Source organism: Poecilia reticulata, linkage group LG5 (genome assembly GCF_000633615.1).
Source record: "Poecilia reticulata strain Guanapo linkage group LG5, Guppy_female_1.0+MT, whole genome shotgun sequence".
NCBI lineage: Eukaryota > Metazoa > Chordata > Actinopteri > Cyprinodontiformes > Poeciliidae > Poecilia > Poecilia reticulata.
The window spans coordinates 23,223,802-23,246,592 of NC_024335.1; the positions used below are offsets into that span (position 1 = coordinate 23,223,802).

The following is a 22,791-nucleotide window of genomic DNA, read 5'->3' on the forward strand; positions in this document are numbered from 1 at the left end:
CTTCTCTTCTCTTCTCTTCTCTTCTCTTCTCTTCTCTTCTCTTCTCTTCTCTTCTCTTCTCTTCTCTTCTCTTCTCTTCTCTTCTCTTCTCTTCTTCTCCGTCCACTTCAGTGCCACATTTTGGCTTAAGGCATAATCCCAGTCTCCCAATGTGCATGCGCAAACCCAAAGTGCGCGCAGGGAGATGAGGTGGGGGACGCTTCGCTGATAACTCCAGGACAAAAAAAAGTGCGTCTATTATGCAGATATCGCCATCGAACAGCTGCGTGGATGGAGTGATCGAGGTAAGGAGGGTTTCTGTGGACAGTTAATCAGTTTGTCTGACCGTGTTTTTTTGTTTTTTTTTGTCCCCCCCCCCCTGTCCGGTTCCCAGACTCTGAGCTGCGGGATTAGACCGCGTCGTCCCGGTCTGCTTTTAACGATTAAATGTTCAGTCAGTGAATAATTTATCGCGAGAGAAATATTGCAGGCACAAGTCTGAGCTGAGACGGTAATAAACAAGTTATGACACCATGTTGGGCTTAAATGATGTCGCTTACAATGAGTTGTTGTTGCCCTGCGTGGATAATTGCACCGTGTGGTGACCCAGTTGGCAAACACAGCCCCGGGTTGTTCTTATTCTAGTCACAATAAGTTTGCTCCAAAGAGAAAATACGTTCACTCCAGTTTTAGATGCTGCTGTTATTCTCCATCTTAATAACAGAATGCTGTGGCAGCGGAGAAATAATGAATTTATGCTTCCTTGAGAGACAGAGTTGAATTTTCTGCCTTAATTGTGAAATGTTTTGTGCTTCTTTTTTTTTTTTTTACTCATTTTCTTGGGGAAACCACATCCCTCCTCAGACAGACTCTTAAATCCTCCCTGCACCTGCTGCAGATAGAAAAAAAAATCAGGTTTTCAAAACCTTCTGAATTTGCTTTGTCATTTTTTTTTTTTTGTCATTTATATTGTTATGACTTAAATTCTGTGCTGTCTCATAAATGATAAAGTCAGCACGAAAACTTTTTTTACTTTTTGTAACGTCATGGTTTATTGCATTTTATTGGGTATTTATTTAATAGACAAACATATAGTCATTGTTAAGCAGAAGGAAAATAATTCCTGAACTTAAAAATGTGTTTTTAAGTAAAAATCTAAAGGTCCTTACGTTCTTTTGGGGTGTGCCTCTGCTTGACAAGTTCAGAGATTAAAATTTTGCTCATTCCTTTCTGCAAAATAGCTCAAACTCAACCAAACTGGCTTTGCGACATGTGTGAGTAAAAACTTTCAAATACACATCAGTTTATTGCCGGCTGCTTCAATACATCATTATGTTTCATCTAAAGCATTTTATTGCCGTATGTTGTGGATATCCTTCTGGAGGCTGAACTTCCACAACATTCTCAAGTCTTCCCCAGGTTTCCAGGGCTGGACTCTGGGTTTCACAATACATTACCATCAACTGTCCAGTTTTCTGCCCGAGTTGGAGTGACTCGGTAGATGTCGTCACTCCTGTTTGCTACATTTTGTAAATAACAGTGTAAGTACTGTCTGAGGGGATAGATCTGGATTATGCCCATCATCTTGTCCCACAATTTATGTAACCGTGTGATTCCTGGCATCAGATGACAAATGTTAATCCTTTGTTTTTCTGTTTTTAAAGGCAGAGTCAGAAACAGATTTACGTTTGTTCTCTATGTTAACTGTAGGTGCAGAGACAGTCCTTTTAATCTTTAATGTCAATTATTTTGAACTTTTAAATCAAATAAAGACACAAAGACAGTTTATAACAGATATAGAATTTGACTTCAGACCATCCAAAGCTTCATAGTTGCAAAAGTTGTGATTGCGATACAGCCTAACGAGTTACATTTCACCGAATATTTGTGACAGATTGACAAATAAGTGATGCTGTATGTACAATTTTTCACACTGTATATTAGAGAAAAGTTGCTTTATCAAAATCCATTAAAGTTTTTTTCTTTTTTTGTTATTTAATGTCTTCAAACTGTAGCTTCAAGCTGTGATGCTACCTGACTCTGGAAGGGGACTGAATCCAAAATGACGCTTCAGTGTGATGGAAAGGTGTAAATCCAACTCTGCTGCCTCCTCACATGGCTCCACACACACCTGCACGCCCTCATGGACACCCAGTGTTTGCATGATATTTCAGTTTCTGCGTCGAGGACAGGATGACTAACTGTGAGCTGATCGAGCTGAAGGACCTCAGTGTGAACGATTCCATCGAGCTAGCCGCCCCACCCGCACACGTCGCCTCAGCCCCTGTCCATCCGGGCCAGCCCGGCGCTGGCCGCGTCGTCCGTCTGGTTGGAGACAGTGTCAGCATCGAGGGACCGGTCCGTCACCTGGGAGAGGGGGCGGTGGGCCATGACTTCCAGCCCTTTAGCTACACGCACCTCAGCTGGTGTGACCTGTGTGGAGAATTCATCTGGGGTCTCTATAAGCAGAGCTTACGCTGTGCCAGTGAGTACTTCTTCTAATTCTGATCTATTTTAAGCCTGAGTCTATTTTAATCTGACCGGCAAAAGTGTCACATTTTCAGGCTTCAAGCGAATTGAAAGCCTGACGCTTTACATCTTGTTTCCATGTTGTTTCGAAGCTTTTGAGTTATTCTGCTGGACCAGATTCAAACAAACGTATGATTGATGTCTGCAAGTAACGGTTGCTGGATACTGCAGTGTCTGTCTGTTTATCTAGACGAAACTTGGCTTTTTTTTTGCTGGTTCTGTTCTATTTTAAACAATTTTGAAGAAGAATTACTGCCAAAGTCTCATAGGAAATGGATGTTTATTGTCATTTTAGGCTGTTTCTGTTTTATTAGTGCAACAGGATGTTATATTTCCTCTCCACGCCGTTTAGCCTAATCAGTTGGAAGTTCTGGGCTGTTTCACCTTTCAGCTCAGTGTTTGTTTTTTTTTACATTTAGGGCCTAGGGATTGTCTTTGCTTCTCTGTTTTCTTTTACTTCTGGCGTTTCTGTTGTACTGTCAGTCACATTCGGTCTCACTCACAGAGGTGGCGGCTTAGTGGGACAGTACAGGAACAGATAGTACGACACGCAGATTGGCACAGATAGAGCAAAACAGAGGAACCAAAACCACACCTTCTTTTGATATCTGTGTCTCTCCTTCAGACTGCAGCTACACTTGTCACCACCGCTGCCGACCGTTTATCCAGCTGGACTGCAGCACACAGGGGAGTGCGTTAACGGAGAACGCAGACTACAGCGAGGACTCCATCGAGACGGACACAAACGTGGTAAAAAGCGACACAGCTCGTCAAAAAAGAACATAGTAATGCACCTTGCAAAATAACATTCACCCATTAAATGTCTACGTTTTGCCAGCTAAAAACTTTTTTATGTGTTTCATTTTGATGTTAGATTAACAAACGGTAGTGCATCATGGTGAAGTGGACAGAACCTTTAACATAGTTTTCTCTTTTTTCTTTGTAATGTAAATTTGAAATGTTTAATTTCTAAATGTTTAGTTTCTATTCAATCTAATCTAATCACCTTTTACTGCTCTCACGGTGCTAGTATTATTATTATTATTATTTAAATTCCTTAACGAGTTGGATTTTTCATTTACTTTTGAGGAATGTAACTGAGAAAAACAAAAAAAAATGATCATGCTTAAATGACCATGTGTGATGATAATAATTGACCAGTTTATTTACTGTTTATTTGTCATTAATAAAAAAAGATGTATTGTCGTAAAGTGGTGTTATATTTTTAAATATATATTCTTACTTTGTAAAATCTGCCTTTAGTGTCCTCTGTGACTATGTATACAAGCTTAACTTCGGCTCTTTAGTTTTGAGAAACAAACCCATCATTTGGTTTGTTGAAATCCATCCAGATACTTAAGACGTGTATTTTAAACAAATTAGGTCACTTTCTGCGGTTGCGATTAGCCTTTCATTCCCCTGCTGGGATTAGAACAGGGAGTTTTTGAGAAGCTGAGGATATTCTGGAACAAGAAAAACCGTTTAAAGCTAACAAAGAAACTAGAAAGATACACTTCCACATGAAAGAAAAGTCTTTATTGTTGCTGTTTTTTCTCTTTTATTGGACAGTGTAAGGAAACTCTATGATGCATCATAAAAATACAAAATTCTGAGAAAATAACATCCTAATTTAATAAACTATAAATGATATTTGAGCGTTTTAATGAATGTTTTTTGGTTGTAGAGCAGACGTCCCTTTGATTAATTTCTTTCTCCCTTTACTCTCCTGTGCGATTACTGTCAGTGAACGCCACTGAAGCCACGTCTTAAAAGAAATCTAATCTTTAGATTTGATGTCATAGTTAATAAATGCATTACTTCTAGGGTGAATTAGGTATGCATCTGAACTTAAAAACACATTTAGGATTAAATTTTGATGTCTTGAGGTTTTAGATTTATTCTATTTAATTCTTGATTAACGCTTCATCAAAAAGGCAATGAATAATAATAAAAAAAAGAATCTTCTAAGTTTTCTGTGCAGGTTAAAAAATAACCTCAGGTGAAACTTTTGCTCACTGGTCGATTGACCAGTGAAGGAGACACTGAACAGGAACAGAGCAAAGAGAAGACAGATTAGTGAGCGTCTAGAGAAAATCCTTGCAAAATAGTGGTGACAATAATAAAAAAAACATACTTGTCCAAAAATCTCACTGGAAGAAGTTAACCAAGCACTTCATTTTAATTTCAGGGACCAAACTATTATTTATAGGCTTACATCTTTCTTTCACAGATGTGCAACCATGAGCTTTCGGCATAGTTATCTGTCTTTCTCATTTTACGTTCTTCTCTGTTGCATCCCTCCGTCCTTGATTCTTCCCAACCGATTTTCTTTGGCGTGACTGGCTCCAACATTTTTTCCCGTTTCAGGATGACCAGACTGAACCGGGTAAACAAGAGTTGAGTGTCGGTAAGATTCAGCAGAAGGTGAAGGAGTACAACGCTCAGATCAACAACAATCTCTACATGGTGGATGTGAGTGAATGTTTTTGATGCCAGAACAAGCTTCTGGAATAATTGTGGCTGGATTTTGACTACATTTCCTTTTACAAAGTTGGTAAAGTTCTTTAGCTCAGCTATATTTATGTATAGTTATGTTAAGCGGAGGATGTGGGTTATGTGAACTTCTGGACAGTTTTTACATCATATAATTTGCAGATTCGTCTCCAGAAATGACACCCTCTAACTCTAGTGAATCTGTGTGTCCAACAGAATAAAGATGGGACGTACACTGGTTTCATAAAGGTCCACTTTCAGTTGCTTCGGCCCATCTCCCTCCCACCTTCTCGGAACCAGAGCTGGACAGAGGAGGACGATCAGCAGGAAAGGCTGACAAGGCGGCGGACGTCTTTCTACCTCCCCAAAGACGCAGCAAAGCACCTTCACGTGAGCTCGGAAACCCGAGTGCGAGAAGTCATCGAGGCGTTGCTCAACAAGTTCACTGTGGTCGACAATCCGGCGAAGTTTGCCCTGTTTGAACGTGCTGAGAAGCAAAGTCAAGGTTAGATTCCTCACATCAGGATTTTATTGGAACAGAGAAGAAAGCCATTGATTATATTTTTTTGTGCTTTCTTGTAGTGTTCGTGCGCAAGCTGTCTGACGACGAGCGCCCGCTGTATTTGCGCTTGTGTGCTGGCCCCAGTGAGTCAGTCTTGAGTCTGGTTCTGAAGGAGAATGAAACAGGGGATGTAAATGTGAGTTTTCTGATCAGATGTGAGGATGAATAGACTCTTTATTTTACGGTTGGTTTGTGTGATCTTCAAACAAAATGTCTTTCCTTTGCAGTGGGATGCCTTCAGCTTCCCAGAGCTGAACAACTTTCTGCGAATCTTACAGCGCGAGGAAGAAGAGCACGTGCGGCAGATTGTGAAGCGCTACGCTCACGCTAGAGACATGATAAGGCACGCAATGGCCCGCGTAACCACCCCTGGTTGACAGAGAGTCAACCTTGGAGGTCAACATTAGGAATAACCTTTTCGTGCCACGGAAATGGGAACCTTTACGGGTGACGCAAAAGGGAAGGAGAGAGCTCAGGCACTGACAATGTTTCAGATTATAGTTTGTTAATGAAGCAGGACTACATGTGTTTACATTTAATGTGAGCTACTGAAAGCACCCGACCATGCTGTCTTTTATCACATACTGGCACTTTAATAAAGCTGTGATTTGGAGTTGGGTTCGTGTATTTAAAGCAAATGATCTAATAAACTGATCGCAATAAATTACCGGTCATGTGATGTTAAGCGTATGATCCTTTCAAAGTGTCTGCGTTGCTGCAAAGTTTTCCCACTCGGACATTTCTTCTGGCTTTTTTTTATTATTACAACAGTGTTTTACATCATTAATGAAACTTTAGTAAACAGAACTTGAGTAAATAAATACAGATTGTAATTGAGTTCATGTACTGTAATTAGGTGAAAATCGATCCAAATCATCCTGACCTTACGAGGAAGAGTTTTTCACCTGTAAACCTAAAAACTGGATGTGCCACGACAGCTGCCAGCGTCTGATGTATCGGGAATCGCACACTCCAAAAAGCTCCTCCTGTGTTTCGTCAGTCTACAGAAATATTTCCCAAGTAATGTCGCGCTGGTTTTTTTCACCAATGTGAGTCTTTGTGTTCTTTTCGGTCAGCAGCGGTTTTGACCCTTGAATTTTTCTCATGGATGCCAATTTTTGCCCAGTTTCTTCCTTATTGGTGAATCAGGAACTCTGACATTAGCTGGTCCAGTTGAGTTCTGTGGTCCTTTGGACTCTCTGAGACCTCTTGGATGAACCACTGCTTTCTTGGAGCAATGCTAGCAGGCCGGTCACTTCTGGGAAGGTTCCCCACCATGTTTTCTCCATTTGTGGATAGTGACTCTTATTCAGGCTGGTTGGAGTCTTAATATCTATGCTTACATATAGTAGAAAATAAATAAAACATGATGTTTTGAGACTTTTGTGACACCAAGGAATTAATACAAAAATCTGGAATTAAAACTAATTGCAATAATAGTATGTTAAAAAAAATACAATTTAAATATAATGTAGGCACTGATTGCTCTACATTACATTTTGATTTTAAGTTTTTTTTTTAAATTGAAAAAGTATTCACAATTTGCATCAATAGAGTCAAAGTTACATGGAAATAAAATAAATATGCCCAGAAGCCTAGAAGAAATAACTTGGGACCATCTTCCCCACAAAGCAAAACAAGGTGATTGTGGTACTGAATTAAAAGAGGAACTTATTGTCCTGCTTTTATTAACACAGGAATTGCCAACAAATTGTTCCACATCTAAAAAAAACATTCATAAAAGTTTTCATAATTAATAACTCGTTTGATTTTTCTCTTAATTTATTGTTCCAAACATTCGGGTAGAGGATATGACCAATATAGAATAGAACCCATAATTTCATGAGACAATTATCTGTGTGACCTCTTTCCACACCAAGACATCTGTCTTTGTGATAAGAAGAGGACATCTGGATGGAGCAGTGTGATATTTGGCTATTTTCTTTTCCTCTCTTTCTAATCTCAGATGTCAATGTTGTTTGTGTGACGACCTCCGTTTACCCCTCCCGTCCACGTGGTGGCGGTAACTCACAGAACAATACGGGAAAGGGCAGCTGAAGAAGCAGTACCGTTAGCACAAACAGCTAATGTAATAGCTGTTGATGTTACGAGCTCTTTGGTCGTTGGTGATATTGACAACTCATCCGGACAAATTCATCAGAGACTCTCTGTGAAAACAACACTCTTCGGTTTAGGTAGGGTTACAACTAGCCTGAAACTACCAGCAATAGCTGAGAAAATAAGCTAATGTTAGCTTTCGTCAACGTGGGTGAACGTTATGTTGTTTAGAAGCGTGTTGACCTAGTAAGTGCTAGAAAGAGAGCGCTGGTTGTCTTTAGATAACAGCGATGGGAGCTCTTGAGACATTAAAGCTGGTTTACTTTAAGTTTATAGTACAGGGTCAGCCTCTAACTGTTTTCATAAAGCAGCTAAATAAGTTAGCTACTTCTTTGCCAATGCTAAAGACGTTTATTTATGTTCATCCTTCTTCGAAGCGCGTAACTTGTATTTTATAACCATATCTTTGCCACGTTGCGTGACATTACACAGACGGTTGTCAGTGCTTTGCTCTCTCAACAAAATGTGGCTTTAATAGGTTGCATTGTCACGCTTCTTGGGCCGTGTGTGATTTCTTGGCATATTTACAGCAACCCTAATGACTTCCTCTGGTATCTGTTGTCTTATCTATGAGGAAAATAAATTGGAGGCAGTGCTAGGCGATTGGAGTTTTATTAATATGTGCTCTATATATTGTATATTGCTTTTACTTGCTATATATTATGATGTATTGAATGGTTGCTAAGAGAAAAGTATAAAAATATATGCCCAACATCTTTTTTTTCTTTCCTTTTATGTTTTATTTTAATCAGTCAAAGGTGGAAATTTGAAGTGTGATGCCTAAGAATTGACATCTGAGATGAAAAAGAGAGGAAAGAAAATAGCCAAATGTCACACTGAATATTAATCACAATATTTATCATTATTGTCATTGCAAGAACTAATGTTAGCTTTTCTAGAATGCCTTTAAAAAAATAAGAGTATTTTTTTATTATTATTTGTGAACTTGTTAACAGTTGCATACAAAAAATACCAGAAAGAAAGAAGTGGCAACCTACCGGGAGGAAAAAAAACTGTGGAAATACAATAAGTGAGATAATCTGCCAGCGTATGTTTGCTTCCAAATTTTAAAATCAGTGCAAAAAGAAATAAATTGGTACAAATGTCTTACCAGGTAGTGTGTAAAATAGAAAATCAAAAAAATGCTTTTTGGGAAAGAAAAGGAGTAGCAGAAACTAAAATATTAGAGGACAGGCAATTTTCCTTTTTATCATTATCAGAGACAGGAATATCCTAAATATTCTGTTTACAGACCCTAAATGTAGTAAATATTAACACATAACTGAATGCAGTTATTTTGTGTTGGAAATTTGGGTGTGAGCAGTGTTTGTGTTTTTAGGCAAGCTCCCCAAAATACACAATTTTAATATTCTTTTCTTTTTCTTAATTTCCAGCTAAATATTGACAGTGCTGCATCTGTGTGGACTTTTGAGATTTGCTGCATTTGAACTCTTGATGGAAGCAGCATCTGTTTTGCTTCTGTAACTTGACTTGGTGGCCATATTGTTTAGGATGAACTTTTTTTTTTTAAAGATTTATTTGGCTCTAGTGGCCTTTATTCGATAGATAATTGACAGGAAAGTGGGTAACGAGAGAAGGGGAAGACATGCAGCAAAGGTCACCAAGGCCGGGAATCGAACCTGCGACAGCTGCATTGAGGACTAAGGCCTCCATGCTTAACCCCTGCGCCACCGCAGCACACCCGGCCTTATTGTGTTTTTATGACCAAACCACTCACTTTCACTGATCTTTATCTAATCCTTTAGTCTTTAATGGTTCTGTTTTTACAGAATAATTTTGTCCTCGGTGTGCTTTCTGCTTCAAATGAAGCATTTCAATCCCTTTTTTTTTTCCTTTAGCTATTCCACTCTGAAGACCCAATTTACTCCAGTACAAGAACAGTGAATCACCACTGGTTGCCCTGTGACTCAGGGAAAATAATGTGCTGCAGCTGAAGATGGGGGGTAGTGGCTCCAAATCCAAAGGATTTTGGCCTTTCTCTGGCTCAGGCAGCGGGGATGAAGCAGCCAAAGATGGAAACGAGCAGTCACTGGCAAGAGTACGAAGTTTCCCTGGCGCGACTCCCTTCGTGTTTACCAGACGAAGGTAAATATGTGCTTGGTGTCCATAAATGTGAGGAATCATAATGGAGTCATAAACTGAGTTGGATTTTATAGCCAAATTAAAGTGAGTGCAAATATTGAGAGTCGATATTCCTCTATTAAAAAGTACAATAAGCTGATTTTTTTTTCTTATGACCTGGTATAAATAAGTTAAGCTAATATTTCTTTTTCTTGCTCTGAGAAAAACTGATTATGTTTTCATTGCAGTCACGTGTTTGAGATGAAGAAAAAACTATGTTGATCTCAAGAGATCGACTACAAGGCCAATGTATGTATGTGTAAATATTGCCATGTTTCTTTTTTTTTTGTTTTGTTTTTTTGCTGCAGCTCTATGTACTTCGATGAGGACGGTGACTTGGCCCATGAGTTCTACGAGGAGACAATTGTGACAAAAAATGGACGTAAAAGAGCCAAACTGAAAAGGGTTCAGAAAAACTTAACGCCTCAGGTGGGAGAATGTATTATAATCAAGTGAGAATTCACCTGTATGCACTTTAAATGCACCAGGCAGAGTTTCCCTGACTTTTCTTTGTAGTCCGACTTGCCTAATTTGACTCTTATTTTTAATTCTAGGGACTGTAAATTTAGTGAATAGCTGAGGGAGGAAAATATTTTTATTTTTGCTTTGCTGACCTTTGATCAGAGCTTATCAAGAGAAAATTATCCGATTGATTTGTGCATATTTAGCAGACACCAGTTCAATTGTTGCTGCAAGTCATTTAAATTCCCTCTGTGTCCTTTCAGGGAATTGTAAAGCTGGACTTCCCGTGCATCCATGTAGATTTCCCCGTTATCCTCTGTGAAGCCTGACGGTCCTCGAGGGACTCGAATGAGCCACTGAGTCAGCTCCGTCCCGGTTTTCTTCTCTTTCTTTCCCCCTGCAGATGGAAGCCGGAAACATCTCCCATTAACGTGATCTCCCAAATTATCTGAAGCCCCTGCGCGGAGCGACTGATGCATCGTGTGCCGAGCCTCTGCATGTGACCAGTTTGTGGCTTGTGTGCAGTGAGACGCGGGATGGACCGCCAGTTGGGATGGAGAGGAAAAGCCGAATCCTCTCATTTCATGGAGTTCTTGGCTTGTGTGCATGTCAGTGTGAATGCGTGCAGACAAAGGATGAAACCTTTTAAGAGTTCTAAATTTTTTTTTTTTTTTTTTGCTGAAAGTTGTTTTCTTGTATGATTCATTGAACTCAATGAGTTTAGAATAAAAGCAGTACTTGTTATGGTCTTATCTGAAGTGGGGAAACCTGTCTGTGCACATTTTAGTTGGTTTTTTTTAATGTTTTTTTTGTGACACTATTTTGTCTTGCTTTGTTTTGCATGGAGCAGGAGGTTTGGGCTGCAGCCTTTGTGAGTTGGCAATCAGTAGCCACCCAAACTAATCTAAGGAAGGATTAATATCATGTGGTAACATTTGAAGAACTTGTTTCAGTGACTTCATGCCACACATGTACACAACAGCATTGAGTCAAATAGGACTTTTTTTTTTTTCTTTGCTGGTTTGGCAGGATGTATTTCACATTTAATTTATTAAAACAATTTTTTAAATTACAAAATCAGATGTTGCTCTGTCATGTTTCTGTTTTTAAACGACTGAATCTCAAAAGGTTAGAATAATATTGAGAAAAGTTTTTATGTAATTTGTTCATTTAATCAAGACAATCCTGTGTAATTTATTACACAGCCATGTAGCCCAAGCATTTATTTCTCCACTATTTCTGATGATTATGACTTTCAGTTCATGAAAACTCATTTTTCAGCATTTCAGAAATAAGAGTATTACACAAATACTGCAAAGTATGTCTATATATTACAGTATTTACAGTTTTTGTTTTGTTTTTGTTCTGTTTTTCCCATGAACTATTGCATCAATGCAGAGTGACATGGAGATGATCGGGTTTCTTGAATAGTAGCATTGTTGGGTTTGGTGTTTTTTTTGTGGCTCCTCTTGACAACGCACCATAGATTCTCCACGGGGTTCTGGTCAGGGAAGTTTGCTGACCCACCCTGAACATTAATACCAGGGTCATTAAAACAAGTATTGGTACTTATGGCAGTGTGAGTGGGTCCCAACTTCTGCTGGAAGATGAAATCAGCACCTTCATAATGGCTGTCAAGAGAGGGAAGCATGAGGCGCTCTGAATCTCACTGGTTGGTGTCTACTCTGACTTTTAATGTAATAAAACTCAGTGGGTCAACTCCAGGAGATGACGGTACTCCCTAAATCATCCCTGACTCTAGAAACTTAACGCTGGAACTCAAACAGCTTTCCATGTTTTGTCCAGACTGGGGTCTTACTTTCCTATTAAAATGTAAAATTGACTTTAAATTTGAAAATAGGACATTGAATCTCTGAGCAGAAGTCCAGTCCTTTTTCCTCTTTGGTCCACGTAAAAATCTCTGGTTAACAAGTATTTTTGTGTGCTTTTCCTACATGTTTTCCTTCCACTCAGCTTTCCGTGAATATGCTGCAGCACTCTGTCGACAGCCAGACAGCTCACTAAGGAATTTTGTTTTTGTGACTCACCCTCTCTGAAAATGTCGTAAGAGATGTTTCCTAAAGGTTGTGGGGTCAATGATATATTTATATTTCAAAATGATTTCTTTGATCCGGCCCTTCTTTGATTTTCAGAGAAACTGAATTTTTGATTTTCATAAATTATAAGTCATTATTGTCAATGTTGTGGCTGTCATATATGTATATCTAGATAAAGAGATCATTTCTGAATTTAATTACTGAAATAAGCTTCCCAATGATGTTCTAATTTTTTGAGATGCACATCTATACTCATGTTCAAAGGGTTAAACATTACAACATATTTACTTAACAGTCATTTCCACTGGGAGCAGACAAATATCTTTTTGCACTGAAAACCTTTAATGCACTTTTTCACAAAAGTTCAAATAAACATCATTATGCGTAGTATAATCCATGTGGTCAGTTTTTCTTTGGCCCAGTAGTAAATCTGGCTAACTTTTCAGAAGTTGTTGTCAATGATTTATAACAACAGAACTCAGCATTTTTGGAAATGGGTTTAAAACAGTCAACAAGCTGGACCTGCAGTGAAAACAACACTTTTGACCTCCAGCTGAAGGGGGAAATTACTGAGGTAAACCACTGTGTGCATAAGCTTCTGCTAACAAGGTCTGGATGAATTTAAGAGGGAACTTCGGGCCTCCTGTGCTCGGTGTGGGAAAGAGACTTCTACAAAGCTGCAGCTGATATTGCTCTCCCTAAAAGATAAGAAGAGCTCTTTGCCAAGATACTCTTCACATAATTAATTCTTTGAACTGATCTTACTTTGCGTGAGCCTTTTGCTTTATTCACTGATATTGGGTGATTGTGACTTTATGACTTGGGGAAGATGTGAGGGTGCAATCATGCTTCCTTGTTTATTTTCTGACAGCTGAAATAACAGAGTTTTCTTTTCGTTAAAAATGGCTTGGGAAACCACCCGCCCTGGCTAGGCTGACCAACGTATGGACGTCTGAGGAATGGGATCTGGTTTTATTTGAAAACGTCCACTCATGGAGAGGTTCTGAGCTCATGTACCTGAACAAGGATAACAATCAGCTATGAGTCTTGTACATGTTTTCTTCAAGTTGGACTCAAATGAAGACGTGGAACAGAATCAAGCCATTCTCAACCTTTTTAATATTGCTCCAATAATTAAAAAAATGAATAAAATGGCCTTGCAGAAGTGTTCATAGCTCCTGAACTTTTCCTCCCTTTGTTGCTTTACAGTCACGAACCTATATGTTTTTTTTAGCGGGATTTTGTGAGCTAGACCAACACAAGTCAGTGCATACTGAAAAATTATATGGTGTTACTTCTTTTCTTTTCACAAATTTAAATTCTAAAAAAGTGTGATATACGTTTGTTTTCATGGCTTTTTCATGGCAAGAGGTTTGTTAGAGAACGTTAGAGAACAAACAGCCTCATCCAGATCAAGGAATATGGCAGGTCTACAGGGGTGTGGAAACACACAAGCAGAGTTACGATTCAGTGGTTTGGATAAAAGTGTAGTCTTATTTTATGGCCCAATCAAAGCCAATTGAGAATCTGTAAAAATACTTTGATTTCAGTTTCTCTCCATGCTGTGTAACTAAGCTGGTATGGATATTTGAGACTGTTCCTTGACAAAAAAATAAAAAATAAAATACCCAAGGGGTACAAAATACAGATGAACATTAAATATAATTTATACCTGATCAAATTTAATTGAAAATCATATCTCTAAATGATTCAGATAGAGGCTCTCTCACAGGAAGTTAAGTGCAACTTTTATCAATGGTATAACAAAAGCTTAACCTCTCCTAAACAGTCCAAATTAATGCTCTGGGGTTTTTTTTTACTATAAAATTAAGCCAACATGATCTCAGACAACCCAAACAAAACCCACTGCACTGATATTGATTTAACAAAAACTAAACCAAAACACAAAGGGAGGGCATGAAAAATGCTAAACACCCAATGATTCATTGGTATGACATGGCATGAGATAATCATCTTTATAAATGTCCCTCCAATTTAAGACTAAAGATCACTTTTCTAGAATGTCATCATAAGTAAAGTACGAATCAAGGGTGGACTTACTTTCACCTATGGCTAAAAGTGAAATGTAAGTTATGATGTTATATTTTTCGTTTGCATGTGTTTGTAGAGGTCAAAGAGAGGAGGAGTTTCCTGAGTATTTAAACAGCATGGTGAAGGGCTTCGGGGCAGAAGGAGTTGCTTTTTGACAGAGCAGCTTCAACTGTATTTATCTGCTGTAGAAAGTAAACAACTATTCATCTTCACTGAGTTTCTTCAGAGGCTTAAGGAGGAACGCGTTGCTGGTAAGACACATGATCATGACTTCACTTCAAATGATCTAATTAAATCTACAGTCAGGGTTTTTAGGCAGTCATACAAACTAATTTCCTTCTCAGTCCTCTGTGAGCAACCAGCAACTTTAGCAATGACTTTTTATGACTTGCGCTCTCCTTGTGAAGGGAGTCAATGACTTCCTACAGGACAACTGTCAAATCAGCAGTCTTCCCTGTCAATAACGTAGCATTTTTCTACTAAAACGTCTTTTTGTAAATGTTTAATATTTTTGATAAACTGTTTTTTAAGTTGTAAACCATCATAACATACATTAACAAATGTTACTAATGGAAATATATAAATCTGTGTGTAATAAATCTAAATAATCAACAATTTCAGCTTTTTAATTAAATATCTGAAGTAAATGAAGTTTTTGAATGTGTGAGATGCACCTGTATCAATACATTTGTCCCGTAAGATTTTGGAATTGCCAAAGATAGCTAAGAAAAAAAAAAAACTAGACAGTTTTGTAAAAAAAAAGAATAAAATAAAAAATACTTGTTTCTTTACTTTTTAATTTCACACAGAAATATGTTTAAAGGTTAAGGGGACAGTATTATGTAAAATCAACTTTTAAACAAATATTATCAAATGAAGACAACCTGATCAAAAACAAAGATGCTGTACAACAATGATGTCTTCAGCTTTTCATTGGAATGTAAGTCAATTAAATTTAATATGGGAAAAGTAAATCTTCTTTAACCTAAAACCTGGTGCCATCAATTATATGTTATAACTGGCAATCAGTCTTTTTTTTTCCTGTGAATTTTGACCCCTTTCTTTTCTGCAAAAGTGTTTTTATTCAGTCACAAAGACAACCTGTTTAAGGTTATACCACAGTCAAAGACAAAGACATCTGGATGCTTTCTAGTGGAAGTGAAACGTGTCTTTGTGTTCTTTTTGGTCACCTGTGGATTTGGTCTTGGAACTTTCCCATGTTTCCCATTTGTTCCCAGTCTTTCTATATTTTTTGATGTAGCAGCAATTTTGGTTGGCAGATCAACAGTGGTGGGAAGGTTCACCGCTGTTCCATGTTTTCTCCATTTATGGATAATGGCTCAAACTGTGGTTTAGTGGGAAAACTAAGGCCTAGGAAATCCCTTTTAACCCCTTACGACCATGCGACCCACAGTGGAAGACTATAGAGCCATAGGTGCAGACTCTTGTTTCAGGAGAAGGAAAAATAAAATAAAATGAATGTCAACCTGTATTGTAGCTTATTCATATGCTTTGTTTAAAATAAAATAAAATAAAATAAAGTCAACAAGCAGAAACCAGTTTTGGTGATGCGCTAAAAAATAAAAACAACAAGCAAAAATCACTTTTTGTTGAAACTGGCCCAGGAATGTACCAGGGAAACCTGTTTCTGAGGCAGCAAATGGAATAAACCAAATATTTTTGATTCGGGGGTAGTGGGGTGCTGTGCTCTCACTAGAATCCAGTTTCATCCGCATATTAATACTTAGAAAAAACTGTATTATCATTACATTAGATTAAAGCTTAAAACATATATTTAATAGATCAATTTTGTACTTAAAAAAAAAAACTTTAAATGAAATCGAAACCCCCCACCGAAAGCAGCTACATATGCGGGTCTGTTGTTGCTCAACGTTTACACTCTTCCCCATCCCTCTTGTCCTCATTCCTCTGACTGACTTTTCTGTGTTTTCTTCAAATGGCTTAAACGGACTATGCCTGCTGCTTCTCACATGGCTGGGAGGTGGAAAACTAACTCAACAGAAGGTTTCATGGTTGGACTAGATGTACAGAGCAGGTCAGTGTGAAGTGAGGAGGAAGAAACCCGTTAGCTAAGTTAGCATCGAAGCTGTTAGTTTCAATGAAACTTTGAGCTAATGTGGCTAAGTGAGCTGTTAGCGGTCTGCTAATCTGCCAACAACGTAGAGGAAGTTTTACATTTATAAGGAAGCCGAATGAATGGAGGAAATTTGGTCGACTTTTACCATTTTAGAATTATTCTAGTAAATGTGGTTGGCTTTAGTACAACAACACCCGATTTTATATATTATAGAGTTTATTTAATGTAGTTGAATTTATGTTCAAAATAAAGATTTTTCTATAAAAGTTGTGTTTTATACTAATTTTCCAGCTTTTCTTTGTGTTTTTTGGAAACAGAGGAGTGAAGGTGAACAGGGACCACCATGGAGACTGTATTCCCCTCTTTCCTCTCAGCAGTTGACCGACTGTCCTGGTTTCTCCTTGCTCTGTTTACATCGGGGATAGTCCTGGGTTCAGCAGACACAAAGCAGACAAGATGGCCATTACACTCCAAGAAGCCAGTTCTTCTTGTGTGGAACGCTCCCACTCAGGAGTGTGGGACACGACGAGGTGTTACGTTATCATTAGACCAGTTTGACATAGTGGCAACCCCCAATGAGGGCTTTGTCCGGCAGAATCTCACAATGTTCTATAAGGAACGCCTCGGGCTTTATCCCTATTATGACGCTGAAGGCACAGAAGTGAATGGGGGCCTTCCACAACGTGTCAGTCTCTCTCAGCACTATGAAAGGATGCCTCAGGGTCTTGACAAATATATACCAGATCACCAGGCTAAAGGTCTGTCTGTCATTGACTGGGAGGAATGGCGCCCCTTGTGGATCCGAAACTGGGATGCCAAAGATGTCTATCGAAGGAAATCACGTGAACTGGTGGCTGAAAAGAACCCTAAGTGGACTCCAGAGCAAGTGGGAACTGTTGCAAAACAAGAATTTGAACTTTCGACTCGCAAATTCATGCTTGAGACCCTGAGACAGGCTAAAAATTTGAGACCGAATCAGCTGTGGGGCTTCTACCTGTTTCCAGATTGTTACAACCATGACTACAAAGGGGGGCTGAAAAACTACACAGGACGTTGTCCTGCTGTTGAGATTGAGCGAAATGATCAACTGAACTGGCTGTGGATTGAATGCACCGCCCTTTTCCCCTCCATATACATGGGTTCTGTACTGAACTCCACTAATCATGGACGCCTGTTTGTCCTGAACAGGCTGAAGGAGGCAATGCGCCTTGCTTCTGTTGGGGATGGATTGACGCGTCCTGTTTTTGTTTATACCCGACCCACTTACAATAGTGAGACGACCCTTTTAACTGAGGTTGGTTGGTTGCAAGAAATAGTGCTGTTATAAACGGTTATTTTGGTAATTGAGTAATCTTTCAATTATTCTTGCGATTAATCAAGTAATCCGATAAAAAATGTGAGACAATTGAATACTGTCATACTCGCAGTAATAATATCAGACATTCACATTATCCCAAATTTTCATACTTTATTGATTTTCTGTAGCCTATCACATTAGCACCTCACTTTTTTAGTTAACCTGGATAACAATTATAGAAAAATTAATTATTTTAAATTTAATAATAAAGGAGCAGGATCATAAAGAAACAAAAAAAATGTTTGTACTTCAGTTTTTAGTTAAATATTGATATTCGGTCAGTTCAATAGATTAACTCACTTTTCCCATCCATTTACAGCTTTTATGTCAATTTCTCTGTGTGGCACACTTGTCACACACAGAGAAACTTATTTTCCAGTTTGTCTGTAAACCTACACTAAGCATCAGCTAAAGCAGCCCGATATGTTCCTGTCTCTGCTCCCCCTGCATAAATACACCCGCCGCGCTCTGCCACTGGGCAGCAGCTCCAGAAGGAGAGTTGAACTTTTTGTAAAAGTATGACCTACCAGATACAGATTTTTGTTGTTTTCTATAATTACCAAAATTCAAAAATACTTTTTTACTTTTCTGTCATAAGTAATTATTTATAATTTGAACTAGAGCTGGGCGATGTATCAAGATATTTTCAATTTACAATAGTTAAAATGGCTATATGGAGTATAAATTGTCAGTCAAATAATAAACTTTCGCCGTCAAATTCACTGCGAGTATGATTTATCCAATACCCTATGGTTGCATCACTAGTCCCTCGCCCCTCCCAACCTGAACATTTTCTACCAATCAGGCTGCGCGGAGAAAACACATGGTTGCAGCGAGAGGTTGAGGCGAACCGTGACGTAACAACTGTTACTGATGAGGAATCAGATGAACTAGTTTAGTTCCGAAGAGAAACGGCGCTGGATTAATAATTTGGTAGTGGCTTGGATTTTATATGGAGGATGTCGAGCAAAATTAGGTAATTTGCCAAGACATGTTGTAAAACTATTGCCACAAAAGGTTGCACCACAAATTTATTCCCCCAACCCCAACGGCTATGTCGTTCATAGCCGCGCTGCCGCGGTAGAACTAGTCCGTTAAAGTGAAACCTGGAGACGTAGGTAGGATTCATTTAGTGCTATGCAATGGGAAAAATAACTCAAAACTACTCATTCTTTTTTTTTTCCTTCTCGCTGTCGTGTCCGTTTTACTATACACGCAGACTCATTGTCGTTGCCATAGCAACCGACAACAACGCAACTTTATCAAGATTCAGCACCAAAAACACTCAAACATTACCCCCACATAGAGCAGAACATTCAGTTCGTTACACTTTTATGCTTTTAGACTTGATTTATATTTTTGCTTTTATTAATAAGTGATCACTGTTGTAGATTAGCGCTATTAGCAGCCACCGCTGCTTTTAGCCAAACTAACACAGCGGCGGTTGATTAGCTAATTTAAACACCTGCTTTACTGATAATCTGTCAGTTTGTGTGTAGGTCGCCGTTTTTATTTTTAAGATGAACCAAAACACACCTTATTCCACAGCACAACTATTTAAGTTTGTCAAAGTCAAGCATAACTGGGCTAATTCTCTCTCCCTCAGAGAAGGTGAAGGCTGTAGTTACATATAGAACACACAGCTCTATATGTAAGTAGAGCTCAGATTCTCTATAATACATCTCATACAGCTAAAGTATTATATACATCTTTTGCAGAAAGATTTGGTCAACACCATTGGCGAGAGCGTTGCATTGGGAGCTGCAGGAGTGATCTTCTGGGGGGACACCTCCTACGCAAGTAGTGTAAGCATTACTTTCCCTAGTCCTCTCATGTTGCATAGGCTGCTGTTGTGTATTTTTAAGTTAATGCCCATCCTCTGTGCTGCAGACCAGCTGTTCTGACTTGAATAACTATCTGCTGGGATCGCTGGGCCGGTACCTCCTCAATGTGACCACAGCAGCAGAGCAGTGCAGCCAGAAATTGTGCAAATTTCACGGTCGCTGTCTTCGCCGAGCACCAGACAGTGACGTGTACCTGCACCTCAGCCCCTCCACTCACAGGATCATAAGTCAGAGCGGAAAGCTGAAGGTCACAGGATCCCCAGGTCAAGCAGAGCTGAAGGCCTTCCGTCAGCACTTCAAGTGCCAGTGCTACACCGGGTACTGGGGTGAAGGCTGTGAACAGAGAGCAAGAGGGCAGAATAGAGCCACCTCTGTTTTAGGGATGTGGCCTCTCTGCTTTCTGCTCCCACTCGGACTTCTGTCTCTCCTTCATTGAGGAAACCAAGAAAACAAACTATTCTCTGGCTCTGCCAGCACCGAAAGGGAAAGTTTTGGTATTCTGGCCTGAAAACAAAAAATAACGGCATTGTGAAAGCATCACTTCAGGAGCAGTGGGTGCTCAGTGCTTGGATTCAGAGGTTTATATGGTAACAGGTTTCCATTTCAGCACACATTGAACTAAAACTACAGCGTGTGTTTTCTGGAAAGAATTCTTTTTGTATTTATTTTATAGTAAACATAATGGGTCAATTAAAACCTTAAAAACTGGAAACATGGATTTATATTTCACTGCATACATCGTTGAAACTTTAGATGTATCATAAAATCTTTATTGCAGGGAAGGACTTGATGTAGCCTTGATCTGTCATGTTTAAGAATCAACCTTTAAGTTGTAACGGAGCCTTAAACAACATTTAAAATATTATACCAGTCTTGATATCTTAAATCTGTCTTATCCTTAGAGAAACAGTGTAGCTGGACCTTCCTGTTTCATTACAGATTTGTGCCTTAGCATGGCTAGAAAATACTCTTCTTACGGCTGCATTTTGTGTTAAATTTCATTTTTTTTCAGTGACAAAAACATGACTTTTTTTTTCACTTGATACTGGATATTGTACAGTTATGAATTACACTAATGTCTTAATGTTGCTTACAGTCAATGAATTGGACTAATATCCAAACATTCGGATATTTATTATTTAATGCACTACATAGAAATATTTAATATTAGAATATTACATCATACCAAAACAAAAAGACATTTTAAAAGAGAAATGTTGACCTTATAAAAAGAATTGTTCAATATCCGTTTTCGTTGTTTTCACAAAGTAATTTTAATCAGAAAAAAGCCTAATTGGAATGCAGATTCAAATGTATTTAACTTGAACAATGTTCAATAAAAATATTATTTTGAATTATTACAATGAATTATTGTACACAAGTTATGTCACAAATGTTGGACCATGGCATTCAACTAATGTCACTTCTGATTTTTATAGTTTTTAGTTTCCTCATAAAAACTTTTTGCTTTTAGAATGAAAACATGACAATATTTTTGGACTATTTTTAATTTATTTTCTTTCAAACAGAAATTCAAAGGTCACTTAGTTTTGCAGGTTTTTTTTATTCATTTCAGTTGATTTTTCATCTTTAAACCCAATTTCAAAATGTCTTTCAAAAGTCCCTTTGATTAAAGAAGATTGGCTGACAACAGTTTCAGATTTCAATTAAACAAAACTGTTTTGTTTATGTAGCCATTTTAAAAAAAACTGCACTTTAAATGCTTATTTTCTTGGTACATTTGGCTTCATGATGTATTTCCACTTGTTGCTATAAAGGTTGTGTCTTAGTGTATTTTGGTCTGTTAGACTTGTGTCAATAGAAAGCTGTACTAGGTGATTTCTCCATGGTTTTTCCTTGTTTGAATTGTTTTCCACTGTGAATTTTGTCCTAAAACAAATGGGTAAATGATTGTTGTACATTTCTTAAGCATTTCTGTTTAATCATTTTAGAGGCATGAGTACGATTTTGAACACTGTTTTATTAGCAGCTTTGTCTCAGTATTTATAAAACTTACTAGAAATATAAAATCTATTTTGCGAAGATTTACTGCTGTTTTTTTTTTAATTACATCTGGCAAAGTAAAGAAACTATCTTAACCATTTCATGTTCATATTTTACGCTGGAGAATTTCATTTTTAAATTAGGATTTCATGATAAGCTGTCACTTGTTTCCTCAATACAGTATCTCTAGAACTTTAGAAATATTTAAATGTGGCATATGGATTCCTTAAAAACTTAATTTATCAGTCAGGATTTCTTAGTTTTTCTTTTGCTAAGATAAATTTGTACATGCTGTTATAAGTAAGTTACATTACATGGAATATAGATGCACAGTTATCAGACCCAAAGAGCTTCATTAAAAAATCTTTCCAGTATCATATWATGTGTTCAGAAAACCAGGTGGAAAGCTAGGCTCAAAGCCTAGGAGCAGCGTTCAATCTTTGGATGAGAAGAGAAATAATGTGGATTATCTTAAAGRAGGAGATTGTCAGAAATGTAAAAAGAGTGTCAGGAAGGTTGAGTCTGAAGTTAGAAGYTGAAGGTGTGATGTTTAATGTTGGTTTGGCTATGCACCACAYGCAGGATGTGAGTTAGAAGAGAAGAAGAAATTCTGGAGTGAGTTAGATGGAGTGATGCAGAATATCCAGAGTAGTGATAAGGGCAGATGTCTGTGAACCTGTTGGAGCRGGGAACAGAGGTGATGAGGAAGTGAYAGGCAGACRTGGCATCCAGAAYAGAAACACAGAAGGACAGATGGTGGTAAACTTTGCAAAGARGATAGGAATGGCTGTAGCGAATACTTTCTTCCAAAAGAGAAAGGAACTCAGTGAGTGGAGATAGGAGCACACAGGCAAAATACATCTTGTGTAGACAATTTATTCTGAAAGAATTCAATGACTGCAAGGTTGTGGTAGATCTTTAGTAATGTGTAGAATGATTCTGAGGTGAGAAGGAAAAAAGTAGAACAGAGGACAAAGAGGAGGCAGTGAAGAGGAAGTGGTCCAAACTGAGGACTGAAGAGAGTCACCAGGAGTGCAGGGAGATACGGAGCAATGTGAAGACAAAGTTAGCTGGGACCAAACAAAAGTGCATAC

General features: G+C 38.3%; 3 protein-coding genes across 6 annotated transcripts in view; all 3 read left to right on the forward strand.

Annotated features, from left to right (window-relative positions):
- The first annotated feature begins 29 nt into the window (after positions 1 to 29).
- Positions 30 to 6,235, forward strand: rassf1 (Ras association domain family member 1). The gene is made up of 7 exons (XM_008409662.2): positions 30 to 284; positions 1,995 to 2,464; positions 3,134 to 3,258; positions 4,876 to 4,980; positions 5,218 to 5,506; positions 5,584 to 5,699; positions 5,791 to 6,235. The coding sequence occupies exons 2-7, from the start codon at positions 2,173 to 2,175 to the stop codon at positions 5,938 to 5,940; spliced, it is 1,077 nt and encodes a 358-aa protein (XP_008407884.1). The 5' UTR covers positions 30 to 284; positions 1,995 to 2,172; the 3' UTR covers positions 5,941 to 6,235.
- Positions 6,236 to 7,597: 1,362 nt separating this feature from the next.
- tusc2b (tumor suppressor 2, mitochondrial calcium regulator b) lies at positions 7,598 to 12,735 on the forward strand. Its single transcript, XM_008409661.2, has 4 exons — positions 7,598 to 7,758; positions 9,541 to 9,787; positions 10,132 to 10,252; positions 10,549 to 12,735. The coding sequence occupies exons 2-4, from the start codon at positions 9,639 to 9,641 to the stop codon at positions 10,612 to 10,614; spliced, it is 336 nt and encodes a 111-aa protein (XP_008407883.1). The 5' UTR covers positions 7,598 to 7,758; positions 9,541 to 9,638; the 3' UTR covers positions 10,615 to 12,735.
- Positions 12,736 to 15,958: 3,223 nt separating this feature from the next.
- LOC103465097 (hyaluronidase-2-like) overlaps positions 15,959 to 22,791 on the forward strand; it is a 44,725-nt gene continuing 37,892 nt past the window's right edge. The window contains exons 1-4 of one of the 4 annotated variants that reach the window (XM_008409655.2): positions 15,959 to 16,450; positions 16,810 to 17,786; positions 19,568 to 19,654; positions 19,740 to 21,738. In XM_008409655.2, the coding sequence (XP_008407877.1) occupies positions 16,836 to 17,786; positions 19,568 to 19,654; positions 19,740 to 20,129 (1,428 nt within the window). In that variant the 5' untranslated portion in view covers positions 15,959 to 16,450; positions 16,810 to 16,835 and the 3' untranslated portion in view covers positions 20,130 to 21,738. Of the gene's footprint in view, positions 16,451 to 16,809; positions 17,787 to 19,567; positions 19,655 to 19,739; positions 21,739 to 22,791 lie in introns of those variants that run through there. The other 3 variants (XM_008409656.2, XM_008409653.2, XM_008409652.2) reach the window with 3 other exon arrangements.